Source organism: Colletes latitarsis, chromosome 2 (genome assembly GCF_051014445.1).
Source record: "Colletes latitarsis isolate SP2378_abdomen chromosome 2, iyColLati1, whole genome shotgun sequence".
In the NCBI taxonomy this organism is placed as follows: Eukaryota; Metazoa; Arthropoda; class Insecta; order Hymenoptera; family Colletidae; genus Colletes; species Colletes latitarsis.
In genome coordinates, this window is record NC_135135.1 from 4,209,396 (window position 1) to 4,235,506 (window position 26,111).

General features: G+C 35.1%; 3 protein-coding genes and 1 pseudogene across 10 annotated transcripts in view; 2 read left to right on the plus strand and 2 right to left on the minus strand.

The window, feature by feature from the left end:
- Positions 1-870: 870 nt before the first annotated feature.
- LOC143350583 (uncharacterized) lies at positions 871-1,789 on the minus strand (annotated as a pseudogene).
- A 3,917-nt stretch (positions 1,790-5,706) lies between these two features.
- Positions 5,707-11,251, plus strand: LOC143351437 (FK506-binding protein 15). 3 transcript variants are annotated; one of them, XR_013081742.1, is made up of 12 exons: positions 5,707-6,287; positions 6,567-6,731; positions 6,807-7,326; positions 7,410-7,613; positions 7,689-7,724; positions 8,021-8,200; positions 8,282-8,464; positions 8,527-8,749; positions 8,839-9,065; positions 9,306-9,352; positions 9,438-9,563; positions 9,639-9,776. XR_013081742.1 is itself a non-coding variant. In XM_076782919.1 (12 exons), exons 1-12 carry the CDS (start codon positions 6,208-6,210, stop codon positions 9,980-9,982), a joined length of 2,211 nt encoding a protein of 736 aa, XP_076639034.1. In that variant the 5' UTR covers positions 5,711-6,207; the 3' UTR covers positions 9,983-11,251. The 3 variants fall into 3 exon arrangements, 2 of the variants coding, with proteins under 2 accessions (XP_076639035.1, XP_076639034.1); XM_076782919.1 differs by lacking the exon at positions 9,306-9,352 and adding an exon at positions 9,902-11,251 and having other exon boundaries at positions 5,711-6,287; positions 9,639-9,824; XM_076782920.1 differs by lacking the exons at positions 9,438-9,563; positions 9,639-9,776 and having other exon boundaries at positions 9,145-9,351.
- Positions 11,252-12,240: 989 nt separating this feature from the next.
- Positions 12,241-15,464, plus strand: LOC143352002 (uncharacterized). Of its 5 annotated transcripts, none has more exons than XM_076784217.1 (6): positions 12,241-12,833; positions 13,020-13,310; positions 13,434-13,542; positions 13,618-13,965; positions 14,067-14,388; positions 14,470-15,464. In XM_076784217.1, the coding sequence occupies exons 1-6, from the start codon at positions 12,754-12,756 to the stop codon at positions 14,991-14,993; spliced, it is 1,674 nt and encodes a 557-aa protein (XP_076640332.1). In that variant the 5' UTR covers positions 12,241-12,753; the 3' UTR covers positions 14,994-15,464. The 5 variants fall into 5 exon arrangements, with proteins under 5 accessions (XP_076640332.1, XP_076640331.1, XP_076640334.1 ...); XM_076784216.1 differs by having other exon boundaries at positions 14,464-15,462; XM_076784219.1 differs by having other exon boundaries at positions 12,241-12,856; positions 14,464-15,460.
- Positions 15,465-15,477: 13 nt separating this feature from the next.
- Positions 15,478-26,111, minus strand: part of Mbo (nuclear pore complex protein Nup88) — a 139,279-nt gene continuing 128,645 nt past the window's right edge. Inside the window, exons 7-13 of one of the 2 annotated variants that reach the window (XM_076784211.1) lie at positions 24,343-24,497; positions 24,184-24,269; positions 23,776-24,020; positions 23,338-23,448; positions 23,040-23,266; positions 15,785-16,033; positions 15,478-15,709 (exon numbers count right to left, since the gene is read on the minus strand). In XM_076784211.1, coding sequence (XP_076640326.1) covers positions 15,646-15,709; positions 15,785-16,033; positions 23,040-23,266; positions 23,338-23,448; positions 23,776-24,020; positions 24,184-24,269; positions 24,343-24,497 — 1,137 coding nt within the window. In that variant the 3' untranslated portion in view covers positions 15,478-15,645. Of the gene's footprint in view, positions 15,710-15,784; positions 16,034-23,039; positions 23,267-23,337; positions 23,449-23,775; positions 24,021-24,183; positions 24,270-24,336; positions 24,498-26,111 lie in introns of both variants that reach the window. The other variant, XM_076784209.1, reaches the window with a different exon arrangement.

Consider the following 26,111-nt stretch of genomic DNA (forward strand, 5'->3'; position numbering starts at 1 on the left):
GTGGGAGGATGGTTTCGTACCCTACAACATGGTAAAACAACTTATTACATCGGCGATAGTGGACGAGGCAAGGACTGCCGTGTATATAAAAGGATCCCAAAAAGAGACTGACTAGTAAATTTGGTAGAGGAAAATGTAAATATTGAAATCAAAGATGCCGATTACGTAGATATTCAGAGTTTACAAAATTTTGGTGGTGCTAATACATTGCGATGCGGCAACCATGAAAAGACTTGTGCGTTACAAAACATATTGAAATTATACAACTGGTGGATGAATATTTAAATTATACAACTGATTATAAAACGTTACTTTTTTATGGATCCACGAATTGTGCGAGTTATTGAGTTCTAGTCATTTTTTTTTTATGTCACGCGTTCTTCTGCGAAAAAAATCTTTGTACAAAACGTATTGAAATTATACAACTGGTGACTGAATATTTAAATTATACAACTGGTGGTTGAAATACTGAAAATAAATGTATCTTTTTTTAATAAATGTATATTTTTTAAAGCAATTTACATCATTTAAAAAAGACATCTAATTTCTTACCTCTCCTTCGTATCAATTTTATAAAATTATGAACTTTCAGAATACATCTTAAAAAATCTTTTAACGTTTTTGTAAGCTTTGAAAAAAATATATACAAGTTAATGAGAAATGCGTTATTTGGTAAAACTATGGAAAATGTATGCAATCATGTCGATATAAAATTAGTAACAAATTGGGGGAGGGAGATGTGGTGTGGAGACACTGATCACAATACCTTGTATATAAATTGTTTCTTTATTAGATACTATAACGATTAATATAATTATAAAAAAAATGATTAATATACAGAGATTAAAAATATACAATGATTAATAGGGGTAAAAAAATTCATTACAAAAATACGTATACTGCTACGTCAAAAGCGGTATTTTATAATGTCCCCATGGCAGCGTCTCGGTCGAATATGGTACAATATATCGTTTGTCATCGTGCGGACTCAGAGCAATTTTTATTTCTGATATCGTGTACACTTTATGCAACGTGGATCTTATACACGATTGGTGGCAAATCTTTTCAACCTCACCCATCAAACATTGCACATAATCATCAAATGTTATAGTTCGTGTTACAACATTACTCTTGACACCTTTCACCTTTTTCTATCTTTCTTGCCATCGACTTGCAAGGCGAACATCTTTGCTCTCAGTCCGACAAATTCGGTCATAATCGCAACATTATTTTCGTCTTACATTAAACCTGGTGCCTTTTTATTAATAAGCGGAATATCATATCGATTATCTGTGGGATAATCGCTCGTGTCAAAGCTGGCAATATCACGTATTATAAGTTCATAAATATTGTCACACTCGATGTGGTAAATTAGACTGTCTGTATCGGTGTATATAATTTTACATTTATTGCTATGTGTGGGTAACATGTAATCGTGATGGAATTCATACAAACAAACCTTAGATACATCTAGTATACACATACCCACGTAGATTGGTTTGTTAAATTTTACGGACAGTTTATGCAGTTCGATTGCAACTAAGTTTTCCGAAAATACGCGGCCACTATGGAAATTTGGTTTAGCGATTTGTGCCTCCGCACCATATCTCCCTTCCCTTTTTGTTACTAATTTTACATCTACATGATTGCGCACATTCTCCATAGTTTTGCCAAACACTGCATTATTCATTAACTTGTATAAACTTTTCTCAAAATTATTTGTAGCAAGAGTTCTAAACTTCGTATTTAGTTCGATGTAATCGTGAAGCCATGGAGATTGTAAAAACTGTAATACGCGATGAACTTCAGTTATGCGAAGGCCGTGACGAATACATTGCTGCAGATTGCGGTAATGTATTAAGCTGCGTCTCCACTGCGTCAGCGCGGCTACGTGGCAAAACCATTTCTTTCTCATTCAATTTCCATCAATAGTGAAACGCAAAATCTCTTTTGTAAACAGTACTGATTTTTCTCATTATGTCCAATTTGTTCAGGAGTTATGACATTTTAAAGATTCACATGAAATTTCAGAAAAACATTTCTAGCCTCACATTAGATTTTCGGTAAGGAATTTTTTTCGAATTTCAATTATTTCACTATTAACCCCTTGCATTCGAGGAATGTTTCGGTACATACAAATCTAGTCTGCTTTTTCAATACAGTTTTTAATAACAAACGGTTACAAATGGTTCTTACCGTATTTATTTTAATTTTCTGAAAATAATTCTTATTTTAATTTTAAAACACTCTGACGAGAAGCGCCACTCAGGTGCGAAGGATTAATTTCCTAAAAATTCCGAGAGCATTTTCCCACATTTTATTCCTTCTTCCTTGGAAACAGCGAATACAAATAATTAATAAATTCGATTTAGCTGGCTGATTTATCCAATCCGCAGAGGTAACAGTTGCAGTGGTAGTATTTTTAATTATTTGTATTCGTTCCTCCACGTATCTCCGATGCACATCTTGCTACCTACCCGACACGGTGGCTCTCTTAGTTCGGACGGCCCTGAGCGCGCGGAAGGCGCGCGCCGTGATTCGTCAGTGTTTTTCGTTAATAATTAAGAAACGAAGCCCCATCCGACATTTTTGCAAAGGAAATTGTTGTTCAGAATCGTCCCAGCTACCCCACATTTCTGGCTCTTATACCATTTACGGGACACCCTGTATATTACGGTTCTCTCTCTCGACGCTGACGTCACTATATCGTTTAAACCGGTGTTTGAAGCGAATCTTCGCGTGAGGTCTGCGTACAAAAACACGTAAACGGCCGCGGTTTTAAATTGTCCGTACGTCGAACGAACTCGACGAACGCTTAACCTTCCGAAGTGTCACGTACACAAACGAATACGGGAATCGCGGCCGAGATTTATTTTCCCGGACGAACGCGATTTTTAAATAGTTTTAACATATTTAAACAACATCTATATCTTTCTTGTTGACCCACTGAAAATTGGCGTATGGTAATGGTTGACACATTGCCCAGCTGTACAAATTATTTACATCGAAATACATTTGTAGCGCCACTACGCCCTTGCCATGGTATGAATAGACTGGAATGTAAGGATAGTTTTAAGCTTTCTATTTTTCCATTTTCCTAGGGTCTCGTGCGAGCCTGGTCATCCTGTTAAACACTTGGCGACCAGAGCTGTGCGAGGCGCCTGTTTTCCTTCAAGGTTTCGCCTGGGCCTCGGACCACCCCGATCCGAGCTCGGCGAACCTCTTGACTTTTATGACTCTCTTTCGCTGTAATTAAACTTTCCCTTAGCTAAGTATTTTCCAGTTTCGTTTTTCCATCTTTCTGTCCTGTCTCTTTTTCTCTCCCTTTGCTATTAGGGTAAGAAAATGTATATATTGAGAAGGTGTCGAGGGAACGGGGCCAGTCTGGTAAAAACGTTGTTGTGGATCAGTCTGTTAAACAACACACCTGTCCGTGTCAAATAAATCAAAATCTTCCGAAAATAATTTTTGAAACTCGGACCGTGTAATTTGAAGTTTATCTCTACTAAGAAAAGATACCAATTTCTCGAGATTTGTATTTAAAAATTTAAACGAATCAATGAATTGCAATTTTATGCGCTTGCGCGAGTTTGATTCTTCATCCATGTTTTCAATGTACTTTTCTTTTGTTATCGGCAATATAGTGAAGCCACCCTTGAATTCTATGGCTATCTCCTTGATAATAAAATGTGAATCATAACCGGATAAATTGTCGTGTACGTGTTTTCCACCGACGATGCTCGGAAAGTTAAACCAGTACGTCACACGCCAAATTAACTTTGTGTGATTATTTTAAGTTTGAAAGTGGACTGTATTTGAAGTTATGATGGATAGGCAATGCGGTGACTTGAAAAAAACGTATACTTGTTGGTTTGTTGATGATTCAAAAAATTCTTGTTAGAATGCTTTATTTTCTGAGTGACCATCGCTCTTTATACAATTCTATTTGGGCGGTTACTAATGTACGAAAAACGCTGATTGGTAACAAAATTTGTAAGGCGGGAACGGCCACTAATGTACGAAAAACGCTGATTGGTAACAAAATTTGTAAGGCGGGAACGGCCAGCCCCAACAATAAGGGGTGGTGTGGGTGGTACCAAAATTTTCTGTTTTGGGATGTGTCGGTGGTCGCGCGGAAGTGCTATTGTATCTTCGAAGGTTGCCTGTGGCGCGCAATAAATCTAGAGTCCTAATTGCTGGAAAAAACGTTCGTAAACGGGCTCGACGCGCAACTGCTAGACATCTGGTACGGAGGTATGGAAAGAACAAATTTTGTTATATGACGGTTGTAAAGGTTATTTCAGAGTTTGGGATCGTTTGTTGTTTGACGGTCATAATGGAGGGCTCGCAACGTGACATAAATTGTGAAAGACCAGGGGGTGGCAAACGCATTTTTATAATTTAGATTGTGATTTGAATGCGCGGGACCTCTGTACCGACCGGTTAAATGACAATGATCGCGTGCCCGCTTGTCATCTCGCACAAACGGTGTTTCGTATATATGGCAGTGTGTTGCAGTATTATAATTTTGCAATTGTTCAGTTGATAAATTTTACACGATGTGACAAATCTTGGAGTTGTCTCACAACCATGACACGCAATCAGGATCGCGACGACATTGAAACGTAGATAACGAGCCGTCGTAGGAGCACCGCACATAGTATCTCACACTAAATACTCGATGCTGCTGGCATGCGCATCTTGACGCGTCTCGATCAGTATTCGTTTTTTCCAGGATGCATTCCAGATCGGTATACACGATAAACAGAACACGCTCTTTCCTGCTATAGTTGCTGATGCTGAGCCACTTGCTGTCATCATTTGGTAATATGATTGCGCAATCATTCATCTTCTCACAATCCACGGTGTGAGCTTCCAGCTTCTCATTCGAACTAAAGTAGTGCAAGCATCTGGAATAAGAGACTTAATTTTTATTTAACATAAAATATTTAAAAAAATTTTTTTAATACAGGGTGTTCACCCCTGGAAAAAATTTTAATGGAGGATTCTAGAGGCCAAAATAAGACGAAAATCAAGAATACCAATTTGTTGATGGAGGCTTCGTTAAAAAGTTATTAACAATTAAATTTAAAAATTTCAACTCGTCCTGGAAAAATTATTTTCGGTTGCGGGGATCAATTACAATCATTTTTCATCATTAAACATACCCTCGAAATCCTACCCACTTTCGAGAAAAAAATTTGAAAATGTGTGAAATTTTTCGATGGAAAAAAAAATTTCAAATCGTTTTGGAAAAATTATTTTCGGTTGCGGGGGTTAATTACAATAATTATTGATAAATAGACCTACCCCCGAAATCCTACCCACTTTCTAGAAAAAAATTCAGTACAGACAGAACTTTAAACGTTAATAACATTTTAACACTAAAAAAAAAAAAAAAAAAAAAAAAAATTAAAAAACTATAAGATGTGATGATATGACTAATCATACCTTAAAACGAGAACATAAAACTTAAATGTAATGTTTCATTGAAATTCATTCAGTCGTTTAGACACAATCATATTAATAACATACGTAAATAGGCATAACAAACATTTCTTTTTTTTTTAATAGTCACAATATGATCAGGAGGTTTTAAAACGTGTATTTTTGCTAAAAAAAATTTTAGATATTTTTTTTTAATTATGGTACTTTCCTTATACCTACATAGTTCAGAAAGTAAAAATGTTGGGGCAGTCGAGACTTGAAATCGTATGTCGAATATCGCAAGGTCGAATTTCAACTGTTGTAAGAGCAAAAATGAAAGGCTCATATTTGCCTTCTTTCTCGATTTGTCGAAGTTGAGTGAAATGCCGAGCTCACGTACATGTGGCCCGCCGGTGACATATGCTGCTCTCCCCATCACTCCGTTAGACACTAAGGAAGTTCGTCGTTACTAGTGTCGTCGTCAATGCACTCAATTATGTCAAATCTGGCCACACTGATCACTCTGGTTGCAGATTGTAGATGCATAGTACATGACACATGTATTACGTTGTAGCGAAATAGTATAGTTACTCTTTTGAAAAATATTCAAAAATACTGTATCGCCTATTAGTAGGTAATCGTATATTTCATTATTATTGCGTTTTTGATAGCTGCAAGCGAAGAATGTCGCTTGCTTCTTATAAGTGGTTTAACTAATGTGTCATTTGCTCTTTACGTTATTAAACGTCGCTTTTGTTTAAAATAAGTCAATTCATAATTATGAATTCGGGAAACCAGTTGCCAAATCTCGATAAGATTTTTCGAGCCGACGAAGAAGTGGATTTTTTGCCATCGAGAGGGTATGTTCCTCTTATTTTTATTTTTATTTCACTGACACGGTATATTAATAATCGTATCAGCATAGTAGAATGTTGTATAATTTTGTTTGTTTAAAACAGTGATAATTTTTAAGTAGCGAAGGTAACTAAAGTATTGTAACATAAAGGTTATGCTGTTAATTTTTTCATTTTTAATTATCGTTTTGCGTTCTTCTTTCTATTTTTTAAAATTTATTTTAATCAAAGTAACCATCGAATGCAAAATGTTTCTTTTAAAATCAATATACAACTGCTTTTTAGATCCAATTTGGCTGCTATTTTTGGGACACAAGTTAAGTCATCAGACAGTCATTCTTTACCAAAGCACCAGGTTTCAAAAAAGCCAAACAGTCATCGTCATGTAGCAGAAATGCCTACAAACAAAACTGAAGTCATAATAGCGAAAGCAGTGCATGCATTTAAACTGTAAGCTATAATATCTTAATTATCTGTGTTTTTAGCCTTTTTCTTTAATACATTATAAGTCACATTATATTTTAGACAAAATGGAGTTTACGTATTAGTTGGAACACTTGGTATGGCCCTTATAGGAAATAGAGCGACAAAACTATATCAAATTATTTTATATAAAACAAAGCAAGAACATGTGTCCATTGTTACAGTGACACATGACTTTTTGTATATGATACAGCCAAATGATTATTCCAGTTATTATGATAACAATAATGTAAATTGGTCAATTTTATTTGAAAGTAGTGATACTTGTACAGAATTTGCCAAAGAAATTGGATTAGCTCGATATTTTTCAAAAAATGAAAAAATAGATGATGTGCTTTATCAAGATTTATCATCTGTCAATACAGATGTAATAGCAAAAAAAGGAGACAATGTATCTATCAAATATTTAATAACTTCAGAAATAGTACAACCTTTCAAAAGTAATTTTACAGCATTACAAACAATGACAGTACACATATCTGCGGATGACAATTGGGAAAAGTCACTTTCAGGAAGCAGCAAGGGGTTGAAACGAATTTTATTTTTGCCTCCTAATAAGCAGGTTTTACTTCAATAATTTACAGAATTTTAACAAAGTTAAATAAGTCAAATTCATACAGAAATTTTAAATATAATATTTTTTAGATCAGTTTGGGTCCTGGATTTCCAAAAGAGAGGGATATTTTATTGGAAATAGAAATAATAGATATACAAGCACAAGCAGAAATTCCTTACTCACATAAAATCACAAGCGACAAAGCTTCAATTATATCACGAATGGCAAAAATGGGCCAGTCTATGTTACCAAAAACTCCTACTACCACCACTACCGACTCTGAAGATACCGAAGTATTTAAGACATTTCTTTCTTTAAATATTCATAATGCTTGATGCAATGAATAATAGATTTTTATATGTTTACAGGATGACATACCACACAAATCACCACGTAACAAAAAGGTGAATAAACATTTACCTTAATTACCTAGAATAAGGCGGGATAGGGCTGGGGCATATACTGTTCGTCATTGTTATATTACACGCATCATTATTAGTCTGCTGGTTCCCCTTGGTAACTATGCTGGGATCTTACACATACATAAGTGAGAGTCAAGTCAGCATGGTGGGAGTAATTAGGTGATAAGGGAAGGAGTAGCATATGACCCATGGATCACGAGTTCAGAAGCCCTGATTAAAAAATTCTATCAAATCTATTGAATTTTAAGAATGTAATGTATTCGTACTGTATGACTTAGGTGGAATCGTTAGAAAAAGGATCTCAAAAGAGATATCTTTTACAAGAATCTATAGAAGAAACAACAAGAAATGCACACGGAGCATTAAAACTGAAAGGCGATGCGACTGTAATAAATACTAGTAAACCTTTTGTTTCTACGTCTACGTTTACTTCTCAGTGGTCTCCTACGCAAATACAAGTATGCAAATTTAATTGTATCGTAAATTATGTTCTTGCGTGAAAGGTATTATTAGTATATTAACATGTGTATTTATCGTAGTCAAATTTTGTTACTATGGATGGTCAAGTGTATTCATTACAACCACAAAGCACAACTCCAACAATATCGTCGGTGATAGATCCAGGATTAAACATGTTGTTATCAGAAACTAGAATGACAAATTCCGAACTCAGAATGGGAATCTCTAAGATAGGCGACAATGTGCAGAAATTGCTTGATAAGGTAGTTACATACTGAAGAAATCCTACATTATTTACAAAGATGCCATCATTTATCATGTACAGTTTCATGTTCTTGAACTTCAAAATGCTACATCTCCTGTAAAAGATAAAACAGTTTTGGATGCTGCATTGAAAATGTTATTAACCATGAATGCATCTTATATTGGAGAAAAGGATAACGAACTACAGAAAAGTACTGATGTTACAGTTACTGATAATTTTAGTGAGCTGAATGAGATGCAAAGTAGAGTAGCCATATTGGAAAAGGAATTGGAAAAGACAAAAAGTAACCATAGCTTTTATACGTTATGTTTTAATTACCTGTAACAATATAATTGACATAATAATTTATAGAAGCGTTGCTTGTTTATACAGAGTGTGTAAAAAATCTTGAAGATCACAAGGAATCTCTAATACAAATTAATGAAAATTTAAATAAAAATGTTCATGAATTAGAGATATCGTTGAAGGATACAAATAGTGTACTTGTAAAAACCAAAAAAAATTTAGAAGAAGCTAAGAAACTTAATAGCAATTACGAGGAACAAAATATAATACTACATTCTAAATGCAATACTCTAACTTCTGAAAGTTCTATAGAGGTAAAAGAAGTAAAACTCACCTTTTCTCTTATACCTATTGTTTGTATCTTTGCTTAAAAAAAATTGCTGCTTGTTTCAGTTTCTAGATCTATCATATATTCAGAATGATCCACATAAATTGAAGTTTTTCTTTCGGAAACTATTAAGGATAAGGAATTAATAATAATGAATTATCAGTGAACTATTTTCTCATCGATTTAAATGATTTGTAAATATATTAAAAGGACGTTATTTTTTTAGTGGATATTACAAAACAAAGTTCGCGTCGAAAAGTATAATGCCCAAAGGTATAGTTCGTAATACTTTATGTGGATTGTTCTGCATATTATCGGATTTTCTAAATATTTTATTATTGATAATTATTCCGTTTAGAATGACAGTAAAAATAGAGAAATCAAACATATAATGAACCGAATTTATCATATACTGTTAGATAAATTCGTGGATGAATCCTATCCTACAAATTACATTAAATCAACGATAGCAAATACAATAAAGGTAAGTCCTCATGATTTAAACAGTTTATAACATTAGATTTATATTTTATAATGTTTACCATGAATACAATTTTAGAATGTCACATTACAAATTCTACATAATACTAGTGAAAGAAGCAACAGGGATCAAACAGAATTAATGTCTACTAAAGTTATGGAAAATGATGATTCAGAAGTTACCAATGTAGAATTAAAAAATGCTGATATAAGCACTTCTACGAACCAATCGTCTAAGCCAACTGGAGTTTCAGAAAATGCTAACGTAATATTCATTCTGAATGTTTAATTTCTTGTATATTATGCTCTAAATATTTTATTTGTAAAGTTTTTTACTCGCAGATATCGGTGGTACTGCCAGAAGATGAACCACCACCCATTCCTCTTATTGATATCGAAGATGATACAGATTGGTTACATTAATAATTATATTCTACATTTTGTAGTTACATTTTTTCCGTCTTAAATGTGAAGAAGGACCTTATGTTAAATGTGAAAATTTTATCCTTACAGCAGCACGATGTTCGGTCGTCAAGTAATCTACATGTCTGAGACAATACTAAGGAAAAGGCAAAACTTTTTTATTTGTCATTCTTTTTACATAGAATTTTTGAAGCTGATTAAAATGAGACCAAACACCTCATAATTTAGATAATATTTATTTATGTAATAAATTCATAACTTATTATACTTCACAATTGAAGCTAATATTAGACAAAAACAGGTTCTTAACAAAATTTAAAATAATATTACACCTGCTATGTTTGTTATGTGACGTAGTATAATATTTAGGTATTCATCTAGTTTTGTGGCGTCATCTCCCGTACTTACCACCAGAGGGGTCGTGTTCTTGCAAGTGCTCGATCGACCTCTTCATTATTATATATGTATACACTCCTCGACCGACTACCCAATATCCCGTCGTCTAAGACAGAGCCTACTAGAAAGTCTTACTGATGAGTCCACTAGCAGGCCCGGGACAAAACGCTCCTCTCCTCTCTACTTTCCTTTTCTGCTTCTTGGAGTAACAGGTGCTATTTCTAAATTAGATATTATTCTAGAGTTAAATACTCACTAGACGATGTTGATGTACTATTATAATACTATCTGCATCATTTCATTTTGAAGTTCCTGGTACTATCACAGTTGATTTCATGGAACTTTTAATATAGAGTAATTTCTCTGCTTCTGATTAAAATTTTAGACTAAAGTCTCATATGAAAAGTTAGATGGTATACCTCCAGTAGCATACCTACTAATTATCTTCATTTTATCTATATCTGGCATTTTTCCTTTATTCAAATAATATCGTTTAATGCACTGAATAACTATTGGTTTCTTCAGTGATTCATCTTTCAAGTTTCTAGTAGCTGCTATGGATGCACATGCAGCAAAATTGATGTCAGAATATTTAAGATATTGCCCTCCTCCCTGAGTGCTCTGATTGATAATAATGATAACATTCACCTCATTTATATTTAATAAGGCTGTAATTTCTTGAATATCATCCTTAGAAAAGCAGGCCTTACCTTAGATGACAGGATTGGGTATGGAAGGTGATGCCACAGTTCATTAATTTATTTGATTAAAAAATCGAGTTTATTAAAAAATAAAGCAAAAAATACATTTTTCGATGTACATTCTGACAACAAGTTAAAGTACAGATTTAAGTAAAATTAGGTCAGGGATTAACGTAAACAGCTACATTTATCTCGAATATTCTTAGGTAACATTCTCTTTTTTCCTTGAAACATTTTAGAAAAACGAACATACCGTAGCTTTGCTACAGAAGCAAATCACGGCTATGACGTGTGTAGATTACTTTATGGTCGCGATTTGCAAATGTTCTCTTGTGAGTTATGTCATATCTCTGTTTTTTGCATGATCGTTCAAATGCGAAGGAAGAAGCGGCAGAATACACACTCTGAACTGCTCTCGTGTGCACGTCATGTCATTAAATTTTCAGATTATGAAATTCGTTTCTGGCTAACGATAAATGTGAATTTAAATAAGAACGTCATTGTCCTACATGAATACTGCTAACTACCTGGACTCTTAGTCCCTCTTTGTCCTTTGTTTGATACCCCTCTCTATCTCTTTTTACATTTGGAACGAGTGATAAAACACGACGAAGAACATTTTCCCCTTATGTTAAATGTGATTCTGCGGCCTTGAGGAACGTATACGTAATGTACATGCAAATATTATCTAAATTATGTCTTGTTTGGTCTTATTTTAATAAAAAAAATTTGTATACAAAAAGAACAATGAAAAAATTTTGTCTTTTTCTCTCTATTGCATCACACGGATATTCAACATTGAATTGTATTACGCTACCTGGAGACCGAGCTCGATTTAGTCCTTCATCCTACGGTTGCTATTTCTTTGTATCGCTACATTTGAAACAAGTGATAAACACAACGAATATTGTCCCCTTGCATTAAATGTGATTTTGGTCCCAAGTGACGTATATTTAAGGCGGGAATACTGTACTATGTAAACAGAATTTTGTAATGTCCAATGATTCTTTTAAACTCAGAAGAATTTTCATCAATGCTGTGCAAAAACTTTTGTAAAAAACTAATTATTTAATATTAATAAATACTATTTTAGTTACAACATTGATTTATGGTTTTCATCTATATTTTGTTCTAAAAATAAATGCCTGGTTTTCTTACGTTTTGTATTTATACATACGCGACGTACGTTTTACGAAAAGAAAATGTGTCAATTTAACATCAAGAAATTAAGAATTGTTTTCGTTTTAATTGAAATCGATTAAATTACATAAAATAGAAAGACGTTGAAATCAAGTGAAATTACAACAGTTGCGCTGTAGTTCAGTTGCTTGTCCTGTTTTAGAAATGGCGCAAAATCACGGTGTACGTTTTCATAACGATCGAACAAGATAAATTTTTGATGAAAGGAAGAAATACAACGAAAGATATGACGAGACGTAAGTTATTCTATAAAGACTGGGAATTAATAGGGAACAGAAAATCCCGCGGTCCCGCCTGACTTTATCCGGTTCTTGAATAATTCTATTTGGCTGTGTTCACGGTTTTCTCATCTTGGCTTCTACCACGCCAATCAAATTAAAATATAACCACAAAACTTAGACTGAGAAAAACAAATGCTATTATTTTAAATAAATCCTTGTCGAGGGATTCAGCTAATAGGAATTAAATAGAGAAATGATGGTACAAAGAAGAAATACAACAATATTATTCAATTTGTCTCTATATAGTCTAACCTCCTTTTCATTTTCAAATACGTAAACACACAATATTATGGATTGTAAACAATACATTTTATTAATTTATTTTATTTTTATTAATATATTTACAATGTTAATGTCATACATCATGACACGAAAAGTATTTTACAAATATTACAATTGTTTAATGATCTTCTATGCATTTATCAATTAATAAATAATATATACTTCATTATGAAATAGATTGTTAGCTGTTGTTTTTATAATGGATGTAAATACGGTGGAAGATGAAGATGTATCCTTCCATTTGGGAGAAATGTTTGACAGTTACGAAGAATTGGAACGTAAACTGGAGAAATTTTCAAAGCGTAGTTTAGTTCACTATTGGAGAAGAGACAGCAGAACAGTTAGTGGAGCTCATATGAAAACTGCTCGTCCAATTAGTGAACGTTTAAAGTATTACTCTGTAAAATATGCTTGTATCTATGGTGGTCAAAAGTTTCTACCGCGTGGAGCTGGCAGGAGACAGTCTCAGTTAGTTTATAAGATCATATATTGTTAAAATTAGATTGTTAAAGTAATTATTTTGAAATAAATGAATACATATAATCAAATGTATCTTTGAACATATTTTATACATATTACATTTCTATTTAGATCCATAAGGACAAATTGTCCTGCTCATATTATGTTAAGAGCATCGAAAGACGGTACAAAGTTAGAGGTAACTAGTGTCAATAATGAACATAATCATGAAATTTCGGAGGTAAATAGGAAAAATTAAATAATGCTATGTTATTGCAATATATTCAATTTGGCTTTATCTTTATTATCTTATTAGGAATTATTTAAGAATCTTCCGCAAGAAAGAAAATTATGTGGTGAAATTAAACAGGAAGTACAAGATCTTATGCAGTTACACATTGACCGCAAGAGATTGAAAGAATATGTACGATTGCGAACAAATAAAATACTTAGGTCCAAAGATTTATTTAATATAGCGGCAGCTAATAAACAAAAGAGGAATATAACACCAGAAAGAGCATATCAGTTATTTAAAAAGATCCATGATATCGAGAAGATGCAAGGCAGAGATAATGATAGGAAAACATATTCAGAGTCTGAAGATGAAATTGCGCGGACGATAAAGAGGATGAAAAAAGAACAAGAATCTCCTTGGGGTCAAGATGTAAGATATATAATTTCACACTATGTATTTAATTAAATTAATTAAACATAATTATTAAACATAACATTATGTATTTAATTAAAAAAATTATTTTTTATTAGAGATTGCCAACCGAACTAGAAGTAAGCGAAGGAAACGACGGCGATGATTCTTATAGCGGTCAATTGACGCAAGAAGAGGTAGTAGATGAAATTGACACAACAGATGGCGAATTGTTGAGAACCAATAACGATGGGAATATAATAGCAGCGAACGGTGAAATTGTGGGAGAGTTAGTAATGCAAGACGGAGATCCCTCTGTAATTGTTGAATCTATCGTGAACGCTGATGGTTCTGTTTTTGTAGATGAAAGAGAATTCAATACTTATTGTAATAATCATTTGTCGCATACAGTTGATGAGAGTCAATCTCCTAGTAATAGAGGTAATTTCAATGTGGTCTATATGTACAAAAAACAAACACGCTAACTATATTATTTGTAATGTAATTTCGCATTAGTTTTAGATATCGAAACAATTGCGCCTACTACTGATATGGAAAAAATAAAAGGATCACCCATCTCGTCTAAACCACAAAAGAGGCCTCTTATGTCACAATTACAACAATCTGTGAAATCACCGAACGCTTTCCACGAAACTACAGACTCGAGAATTTGGATCATGAAAGAAGCTGCGAATGCAGATACAGAACCTGATAGCGGGCCTGAAAGTGAAGCGAACGGTTCAAAATCAACAACAACTGCGAAAGCGGATATCGATACGTCCGAAGTGATATTGTCCGACGAAGCTAGTCATCAGTTACTTCAGGAACAGTTGGCAGTGCTTCGTGCGGAAAAGGGAAAGCTGTATCATGAGACTGAAATGCTAAAACTTAAGAAAGACAAATTAAAATTACAGATAAACTGTTATTCGAATGAGATACGGAAGCAAGAAATGGAAAAAGAAAAGCTAAGGCTTGAAATTAAATTGTTGCAGTCAAAAGTTATGGAGGATTCCAATGACGTTTCTCATTATATTTTTGTGCCTTGAGCGATATGTCGCAATGAAACAATTGTGTGAATGTAAAGCAAAAATATTTTATGGGCAGACCTTCAACTCGTTTTTTTTTTATTTAACAAACATTGTCACTGTTTTTCTTCAATACGTTAAGGCGTATAATGACTTGATAGAATGACACCTCGCATGGTAACATATTCTATCAATTGGAACATGAAACGTGTTTCGTGTTATATGTGTGACTGTGACACACTGTTACGTTTTATGTCAACCGTGTGTGTGTAATGACAACTATTCAAGGTGAAGATATTACTCATAAATAGTAAATTATGTAAAATCCTTAACATACATTATTTTGTAAAGTTCTTTATAACAATTTATAATTTATTACGATCCATTTCCTATTTTGGAAAATGGTATGAAAATGGTATGTTATGTATGCTTTGTGCAACTTCTGTACCCAAGTTTAAAAGATATATTTGTGACGAGAAGCTGTTGTATAAAATATTCTTTAAGCATGCAATGTGGCTAAATATAGTATGTTTGTATAGCTAGAATAATAAATTATTTTGTAAAAAAAGAAATTAATTTTTTGTTGTACGTAAATCCTATATTTTGCGGCAAAGTATTAAAAATTTACAATCGTTTATAAATAACATTAGTAATATTTCGTTAACTGTTTGAGCTAAATACTTACTTCCTCTTCAAGTTTCTTAACTTCAGCAATTAATGCTTGTATATCTTTTGTCCTGCGAAAAAAGAGATGGTACGAGCTGTATGAAAGTTTTATTATACGCTTATAAAAAAGCAATAAAATTACATACATATGTCCAAGGGTATTTTTAATAGTTTTCTTTTGATCGCCTTTAAAAACAATTTCTCTTCTCTTGTCGCTGTGTTCATCGTTCTCTATATGCTCTGTCTGTCGTTCTAATTTTTTTCTCAGTTCTAATAGTCGAATTTTTATTTCTTCTATTTTCATCTCCATTTTCCTCAATTCTTTAGCTTCTGCTCTTTCAATGGGAGTGATAGAAGGTTCTTTATAATTTACCAATCGTAATACTTCTTTTGCTCTGTAAATGAATGATTTCATTAAGAAATTAAGATTGTAATAGTGTGGGATAATGTTGCATGAAACGAAAAATCGAAAATAAAGAATAACATTTGTTCATATGAGGCTTCGTTTTCGAGATAATTGAATTTGAACATTTGTCAGATATGCGTGCGATTGAATGTGATTTGCTTGACATGCCTGTCGATTAATCATTATTTTTACTTATGTTGAAATTTAAATTGTATTATTGCATGCATATACAATGGATTTTCATAATTGATTTTCTAGGAAACGAAGCCTCGAATAAAAAAATGTTTTCTTTATTTTTAATTTGTTTTTTCAAGTAGAATCACCCCCTTTGAGGTTGTACCATTGATACTGGGACATCCTGTGTAGACGTGAATACAAATTTTTCCTTTACATTAAGTTTGTATACTAATTATTCATTGATGCTTTCAATTCCTTGGGGTAGATTTTTATTAAAATGTAAAATAATGTATGCTAGAGAGCGAATCGTATATAATGTCTTTAATTTAGCGAATTACACGAAAAATAAAGAAAAGAAACGTTATTCGTCAAGAATCAAAGAAAATAGAAAATATTTAACAATAATAAACTAAAGTTTTGCAAACAGTTTTCAAATACAATACTGGTTTTCATTTAGTCGAAACTTTGGACTCATTGGTTCAATTGTTACGTACGCCGAATGTTTCGTACCCCCTTTCTCTTTTTTTCTAAATTTACGTGTATTAGAATAACGCCCTACTCTTATGTACCATTTGGAATGTATAAAATTAGGTCCCACAGGATGCAGCTGTTCAGTAACGAACACGCTTCGAAGATTACAATATTTTTCATATCAACGTACTCTCGAATTCATCCCTACAGATTTTTGGGGTATATAGGGTGTTTGTTCACCTCTGGGAAAAATTTTAATGGGAGATTCTAGAGGCTAAAATAAGACGAAAATCAAGTATATCAATTCTTTGACTGAGGCTTCGTTAAAAAGTTATTAAAAAATTAAATTAAAACATTTCAAATCATTCTGAAAAAATTATTTTTGATTGCGGAGATCAATTACAATCGTTTTTGGTGAATACACATAACCCCGAAATCCTACTCACTTTTGAGAAAAAAATTCAGGTAGGTGCTGAAATTTTTCAAATCGTTCTAAAAAAATTATTTTCGATTGTAAGGATCAATTACAATCATTTTTGGTCATTAAACACACCCCCGAAATCCTACGGATTTTCGAGAAAAAAATTCCTTACCGAAAATATAATTTAAGGCCAGAAATGCTTCCCTGAAATTTCATGCGAATCTTCAAAACATCATAACTTCTGGATGGTTTGCACGATTTTAATGTTTAAAAAGGCAAACGACGCGTATTTTAGCGTAGAATATGTAGAAATTTTAACAATACTGAAAAAGTTGTTCCTTGACCCCGTAAAGTGAGAAAAACCCCATAGAAGTGGTCCAATTTTCAAACGACCATAATTCCTACAATACTGAATATATTTCAATGAAACTTTTTTCTGAAGTAGAGCTCATGGGCACCTACAAAAAAGTATTAGACAACTTTTCTATAGGACGTCAAACAAAATTACTAAAAATCAAAAACGAATTTTTAAGAAAAATTGACAAGGGGGGGGGGGGTGTGTAGGTGCCTAAATTTTTCGACAAAATTAAAAAATTTCAAATCGTTTTGGAAAAACTATTTTCGGTTGCGGAGGTCAATTACAATCATTTTTGGTCAATAGACATACCCCCGAAATTCTGCGCATTTTCGAGAAAAAAATTCAGTACGGGTGGAACTTAACAACTTCTTAACGAAGCCTCCATCAACAAATTGGTATTCTTGATTTTCGTCTTATTTTGGCTTCTAGAATCTTCCATTAAAATTTTTCCTAGAGGTGGCCGGACACTGTATAAATCCAACGATCTTGCTACTCGGGGGATCAGAATCGTACAGTTACGTGTAGTGTAACACTACGTTACTCGTTTCGCTGTTCACGTTTCTGAGAGTCGGTTACATCTTGTGAGATCGGGTTAAAGTTCCTTTTTGTATGATAGTTAACCTTATAGAAATCCCGAGTTCGGTACAAACTTCATTATTATTTTTGATAACCGTTCTTAACACCATGGCATCGCCAGTGCGTCAAACACCGTGCAATTATTTAGGTAAATCTATCTTATTCCAATTTTCTTTATCCGCGACACCTTTTACATTAAACATTTGTATTAAACTTTTGTCATTATTAAACACAGTTGCTCAATTCTTAAATTCATTATTATATTAAGCGATTATAGTTGAATAATATTACGTTTTTAATTTAAAGTTACGAGATCAACTAACATATCCTGTGGCTTCCTGATTTCGCATTAGATTCGTCTGTTACGTTCTGAACATTCAAATACAAATTCTTGTGACTTAGTGACTCCTTGGTTTCGTATCGCGTTCGTCCACATAATTTATTACCATTTAGCGGTTCTCTGATCTCGCATCAGGTTCGTCTGTGAGTTATCCAACCTCCTAGCAGTTCCTCGATTTCGCATCGAATTCGTCTGCGCTTGTTAAAACCTCCTCGCAGCTTTTCGATTTCGCATCGAGTTCGTCTGAACCGTTTTATCTTAGTGACTCCCAGATTTCGCATTGGGTTTCTTCACAACGCTCTTTCTTACGGTTTCCTAGTTTCGCACCAGGTTCATCTTTGAATTCAGTAACCTTCCAGCAGCTCCTCGATTTCAAATCGAGTTCGTCCGTGCATTTTACTAACAAACTGATACCATATTCCACTGGAAATACCTCTCTCTCACTCTTGCCGGTCTCGTGTGTTGCTTCGGCTCTGACTCGTTGTTTGGGTTTCGGCGAGTCGACCAGGTTTATGACACAGGACCGCGTTTTTGTAAAGTTTTAGTCAAGGCCAGCATAGGCACCACAAATTGTAGAGTTTCGTCAAGCACATACAAAGTGTCATAAACTTGGTCGGCGAAGGCAATTTCGAGTGGTTGCAACTCCAATGGACTATCGAATGGCCACACGTGCTCGACTCCACATACACTACCGCCCAAAGTATTTGGACACCTCTACCTTGTCGGAAAGAACTGAAATAATCTAGAGGTAAAACCGTCTAATGTAACTTCGATCATTGTTTTTTATTCACATGTCCATATAGAATCAATAATATTCGAAAAAGGCGATATTTAATGTCAAGTAGTATAAATAAAATAATAATAACTAAAAGTGGACGAAAATTGGTTTCGTGAAGGCACTTGAATATGGAGGCTTCAAGTGATTCGGAGTCGCATCTGTTTATGTTTGGCATTTTAGGGTAATTGCATCATCTATTCTGGGTCACGTTTTAAGCATTTGTATACACTGTATGAAGTTCTATTCATTTGTTAGAGATAAAGACGCAGCCAAAGCGATAGATGCATTTCCTTCGCCTCAGTTTCAGTTTAGCATTGCTTTTGGTAAGAATCATGGCGAGAGGAAGCGAATTATCAGTAGAGAAACGTTTTGCAATATTGACATTGAAAAAAGAAGGTCATTCCATTACGGATATAGCAGCCAAAGTCGCTGTTTCGTGTTCCGTAGTACAGTACACGGTTGCTAATTTCATAAATTGCGACACTTGTAGTAGCAAGAAAAGATCAGGTCCAAAGAAGACTACGGAAGCTGAAGACCGGTATATTGAGACCCTCAGCAAACGCAACAGGCGTATGATAGCACCAGAAATCACAGTAGAAGTGAATAGAGTAAGAGACAATCCTATTGGGGTGACAACGGTGAAAAGACGTTTACTAAAAAGTGGACTACGAGGATGTATGGCAATTAAGAAACCACTTTTAAGGCCTTAAAATAAATTGAAAAGGCTTCAATGGGCAAAGCAACATGCAAATTAGACAACATCAGATTGGGAAAAGGTGCTCTGGACCGATGAGTCAAAATTTGAAGTTTTCGGAAGTGAGCATCGTTCATTTGTGCGAAGGAAACCTAATGAGAAAATGTTGCCAGACTGCATTACACCCACAGTAAAGCATGGAGGTGGTTCTGTTATTATTTGGGGGTGTTTTGGTGCAAACAAGATGGAAAGTTTAGTGAAAGTTGATGTAATTCTCTGAAAAGAACAGTATTTGAAAATTTTGAGCGAGCATGCGGTATCACCAGGGAAGTATCTTATCGGTGAAAACTTTATCTTTATGCAAGATAACGACTCAAAACATACGGCGAAAATATGTTCCAATTATTTAAAAAGCCTAGAAGACAATAATGAAATGCAAATTATGCAATGGTCGCTACAATCACACAACTTGAATTCCATCGAGAAATTGTGGGATGAAATCTACCGCAAAGTTGAAAAAACGGTGCCAAGTCACAGAAGCAGTTGTGGGATTATTTGCAAGAAGCTTGGAGAGAGGTTCAAGAAGAAACTCTAAAAAAATTAACTTCGGGACTACCACGAACAGTCAACGCGGTTAACGCCCAACGAGGTGAATATATAGACCAAGGCAATATTTAACAATTTTCGTCCATTTGTCGGTAAGAATTTTGCAGACAATTCACCTTAGTATTACTTATACGAGGTGTGTAAATTAAGTAATGAGATTGGCAACGTAGTGTTCTATCTGTCAACATTTGGGACGCGGGACTTGGAGAGACGGTAGATGAACGTGTGATACGCCTTTGATACAAGTTTGTACCCGCTGGAGTCATTTGGTTGTCCGTAGCAAGTGTTTTCGTAAAACATTTCTTTCTAGTGCGTTCTAACAATGAATCAAAAGTCACGCTGATTTGCTTTTTCGATAACCAGGAAATCGTCCACAAACAGTTTGTGCTTCAAGGTCAAACGGTCAATCAACACTTTTACCGGAAGGTTCTAGAAAAATTTCGAAAAAGGGTCATGCGTGTAAGGCCAAACATCAAGAACAACTGGGTGTTGCATCACGACAATGCGCCTTGCCACACAGCAATTTCAGTAAATGAGTTTTTGACCAGTAAAAACATTCTTGTGGCTTCTCAGTTTCCTTATTCGCCTGACTTGAGTCCTTGTGATTTTTTCTTCTTCCCGAGATTGCAAAATCACCTCAAGGGACGTCATTTTGGGGCACTCGAAAACATTGAAGTGGCTGTAACCGACCAGCTGAAGGCTATACCAGTATCCGAGTTCCAGCACTGCTATGAGGATTGGAAAAATCGTCCCCAGCGCTATGTGGCTTCCCAAGGAAGTTATTTTGAGGGAGACAATATTGCATTGTAATTCTATTCGAATAGAAAAGTTAAAAAAAATCAGTCTCATTACTTAATTTACACACTTCGTACATCAATAACATAAATTTATGTTAATCTAATTAGAAATACATCAATTGAAACAAAGATATCAACTCTTTAGCCGGCATTCGTGAAGTGTCCAAATTGTTGGTAATTCCCAACATTTATTAACGGACCTCAGTTAGTGAATATTATATCAATTTAGCGTACACTTTATTAGTTAAATTACTGAATCAGCACTTTGGCAACCTTTTGGTACAATGCAAATTGCCGTACCATAACGCTGTAAAGGAACCATACTTCGGGACTATATCTGCCCCTTCAATCGTGAACACCTACCCCTACACCACCCTCAGTGGGTGGGATTTCGAATGTCTGAGTACTAGCTCACGAGGGATGGGCAGGCGTTTGAATGGCGATTCCAAATCTCCACTATTTTGGAATGTATATAAAAACGCGGGGCATGAGTTTTTAGAGTTATAACAAGTAAGCACACTACAAGAACATCATAAGAACACCACAAGAACCGTTACAAATTAGAATCGAACCAAGGACATTGAAAATTAAACTGTTAACACCTATGTAAATATTGTAAATAAATTCAAGTGTTGTAAATAGTATCGAACCTTCTATTTACTAAATAAAACGGCTCCACGAACACAGTGGGAGCCTACACCAAATACTTATGGATGGTAGTATATTTGGGCTTCCCTTATTTTGTCGATGTTTTGCATGCGGGCCCAGGAACCAATGCATGCGGTGGAAAGTCCCCGGAGTTGTCAAACATGGCACCCTCCACTTTGGACGCCAAGCTACGTTAGCATCGTTGCATTCCCGCTACGAAAACCCTTGGTAGAAGGGAGTGCACAAAGTCAACGTTATGGCAAACGGCGGAAACGCCGATCAGATTCGTTAGCATCGCTCACTAGATAGATTCATCTTAGAAATAGACAGATTCGTTAGCATCGCCAAACAGACCATTTTTAAATTCGCATTAGTCACATAGAGATTCGTTGCAACTTAGATCATTATAGACTCGGGCACGGACATTGTACATTTATGTTAAGTTTTGAAATAATTCGTTTCTTTTAGTCCTCTGAAAAGGGGTGGTCCTTCGAGTTCGTCTTAGTCGGTATACTTCGTGTAATATTACAATATCCGAACAAGCACGTCTCAACCACAGATTAAACATTCGTAATACAATAGTTGATGAATCGGAGCAATAACACGATTCACTTTTAACAATTTTCCGAATTGAACTAAAATATCTTAAATAGTAATACGTTTGAATTGTATACAGGGTGTTTGGCTTCCTCTCGGAAAAAATTTAATGGTAGATTCTGAGGCCAAAATAAGACGAAAATCAAGAATATCAATTTGTTAATTGAGGATTCGTTAAAAAGCTATTAACGTTTAAAGTTCCGTCTGTAGAACCGCAATTCACGAACAGCTGCGTACGTGCGATACGTTCAGGCAGGTTGGTCCTAGTGGTTCTCGTTTACAAAACTTTAAGGCTATCAGTACATCAGTAAGTAGAGTTTTTCATGCTGAGTGAGAACCACTATCGCGCGCACATAGCTGTTCGCAGATTGCCGTTCTACAAGGCGGAACTTTAAACGTTAATAACTTCTTAACGAAGCCTCAATTAACAAATTAGTATTCTCGATTTTCGTCTTATTTTGGCCTCTAGAATCTCCCATTAAATTTGTTTCGTGAGGTGACCGAACACCCTGTATATTATGATTCTTCTTACCTTTGTGCTAATTTTTCCTGTTCGTCCTTAATATCTTCGTAACGTTCAGCCAAGCGTTCGGCAGTCTGCTGCAATTCTTTTTTCGCCTCCATTAAAATGCCCAATTCTTTCAGGAGATGAGATTTCATAACTTTCAACGCAAGCACCTTATTACTGATGTCCTTTCTCACATTGTCGTGTCTGACAAAATGTTCTGTGCGAAAGATGTCAGTCGCGTGATACAAAAGCTGATTGCAAAAAACTTTGATCAATGTCCATTCAAACGGATCGCTCTTAATCTATTCGATTAATTGAATACCTTCAAACATTCTCGCGGTGACATTGACTTCGACCCAATTTTTATAATCGGCTGAGAAGTGTCGCGTTTCAACAATTTTTTTATATAAACATCGAAATCTTCTTTGTTCACCTTAAATATGCATCGTATAATTAAAATATTGCATGCGATACACTAGAATGTTAATTATTCGGATTTAAATTATATGGAGGTTCCTATCCGAGTATGTAATTATGGTATTCCCAGAGTTGTCGCGTAATTATCCACCCATGTAAACTGTATTTTATTTGGTCCATAGACATTTACGATAAAATTTCATTCATTAACTTCTCAGAGAACATTGTGCTATTACGGATTTACCGAAATGAGTTGTCTTTCTGCTTACCAAGTTAATTGGCGTTCTATCTGTTTAATTAAAATTGTGAAAGTGAATCAATCGATGTCAAGAATGCTGCTTACTTTTTTTTCTGTATTAATTATGGGCTCCGGTGGTTCGATCTGCGGAAAGTAATGAAGATCGATGACAGAACGCGCAACAACGTCACCGGTGTGCAACAAAGCCACCAAGACACAAGGCTCTTGAAGAAGTCCAAAGCCAAGAATCGATGTAGCTTCGTTTACTCCTGTGTGCTTAGTTCTTCTACAAATCAAGTACTGCGAACTGGATTGATTCGACAGCGACGGTAGACGGTCATCGTCATTGTCTGAAAGAATTTACTATTCAAAGAAGTGTCCTAGCTTGAATAGATCAAATTTAATACACTCACTACCACATCAATTTATCATATCTAGCTATGTCTTCGATATTTGTTTTAACGGCGTACTTGCAGTTATATCGTTATTTAAATAAATGTTCAATCTCCTTACCTTCCGAAGTATTAATGAATTCCTCCAATTGAGAAACCATTGGTAAACTGACCATATGGATTCCGGCATTGTGAGAGCAAAAGTACCTAACAACCAGAACGAATCATGATCAATCATTACGTATTTTACTTCGCATCGATTGCAAAAACTTGCCTGGACTTGTTACCCTTGTCGCAACGGAGATGTATCGGGCAATTGTATTTTTCATCGTTGTCCGCGAAAAAGAGTCCAAGTTCGATCTCAACACACTCGTAGACATAAAGGGCATCGTCTGGTATGCGAAGACTATAGGTGGAACTGTATTGTGACCACGCCTAAAAGTTTCAAAGAAAATTGGTCGTGAGAGCAATACAAAAACGAGGATTTATTTATTCGACGTTTCAGCCCACGAAGGTAAGGGTATTCTGTTCAGTTCCGAATTCTCACGTATTCGAAAACATTTTCTATTCTCCACTAAATCCTTAAAACGTACAAAATCATCAAACCTTTTTAGAAACACGTACCAGCAATAAACTCATACGCCATTCGATGTAGCAGCAGTATCATCCTTCAAAATTATTTTCAAGAAGTTACAGAAATCTTTCTCTTTTACGACTCGTTCGTCCTTGCAAGTATGGCTTACAGATCTAGCGAACCTACGACTTTATTGCGTATGTCTCTATCGGTGCTCGCCACCTGGGTTCGACCGCTAGCTCCGATCGTACAGACGACGGCCCAGGGTCAACCCTGGTAACAACAATTTCCCATATATTACTTGACAGTATAAAGGCGGATCTTCCGGTAGACGCAGTTACAACCCCAGTTTTAGCGCCCCTTCCAAAAATCAACAGTATTTAAATAACCGATACAAACTTCGAATCGACAGTTAAAAATCAACTTCGAAACTAACACGTTCAAATCCATCCACAAGAATTTTTTGAACAATCAACTCTTATAAGTGTAGCGTTGCTTCGCTACGGGTAGGATCTCGTGAGAATCTCGTAGGAGAACGGAAAAGGAAAGGGGGGGCGCGTTTCGTCCGGGCCTGCTAGAGGACTCATCAGTAAAGGCTTTATAGTAGGCCCTGCCTTAGACGACTGGGATATTGGGAAGTTTTTTTTTTTTGTGTTTAGGTCTAGGTGTGTGCAGTACCTCGGGTTTCTCCTTATGACCTGCAATTAGTTTGGTTTAGTTAGTGTTTGTTTGTGGTTCTGTCGTGTGGTGTTTCGTCTTGTTAGATTACATGTTTGGGGTTAGAGGGAAAACTTTCAAAAACCTGTATGACGATATTGGGAAGTCGGTCGAGGAATGTATACATATGTATATAGCAACCGAGGGATCGGTCGAGCGCTTGTGAGAGCATGCCCCTCTGGTGGCGAGCATGGAAGGCAACGTCACGTAAGTGTAACTAACGTTTGAAATTCACTTGTATACAAGGCATTCGGCCACCTTTGGGAAAAATTTTAATGAAAAGTTTCTAGAGGCTAAAATAAGACGAAAATCAAGAATACCAATTTGTTGATGAAGGTTTCGTTAAGAAGTTATTAACGTTTGAAGTTCCATCCGTACTGAATTTTTTTCTCGAAAATGCGCAGGATTTCGGGGGTATGTCTATTGACCAAAAATGATTGTAACTGACCTCCGCAACCGAAAATAGTTTTTACAAAATGATATGAAATTTTTTTTTTTTGGCGAAAAATTTGTCCACCTTCCTGAATTTTTTTTCCAAAAGTGCGTAAGATTTCGGAGATATATGTATTCACCAAAAATGGTTGTATTTGACCTCAGAATCTAGAAATCATTTTTTTAGAACGATTCAGGAGTTATGACATTTTAAAGATTCGCAGGGAAGCATTTCTGGCCTCACATTGGATTTTCGGTAAGGAATTTTTTTCTCGAAAATGCGTAGGGTTTCGGGGGATATGTAATGACCAAAAATGATTGTAATC

Coding starts and splice junctions, on each gene's coding strand:
- LOC143351437 (XM_076782919.1), top strand. CDS start 6,208: ATGAATTCGGGAAACCAGTTGCCAAATCTCGATAAGATTTTTCGAGCC. Junction 8,465..8,526: donor TGCAGAAATTGCTTGATAAG/GTAGTTACATAC, acceptor TATCATGTACAG/TTTCATGTTCTTGAACTTCA. Junction 9,066..9,437: donor CTTCTGAAAGTTCTATAGAG/GTAAAAGAAGTA, acceptor TATTCCGTTTAG/AATGACAGTAAAAATAGAGA.
- LOC143352002 (XM_076784216.1), top strand. CDS start 12,754: ATGATGGTACAAAGAAGAAATACAACAATATTATTCAATTTGTCTCTA. Junction 13,543..13,617: donor ATAATCATGAAATTTCGGAG/GTAAATAGGAAA, acceptor TTATCTTATTAG/GAATTATTTAAGAATCTTCC. Junction 13,966..14,066: donor AATCTCCTTGGGGTCAAGAT/GTAAGATATATA, acceptor ATTTTTTATTAG/AGATTGCCAACCGAACTAGA.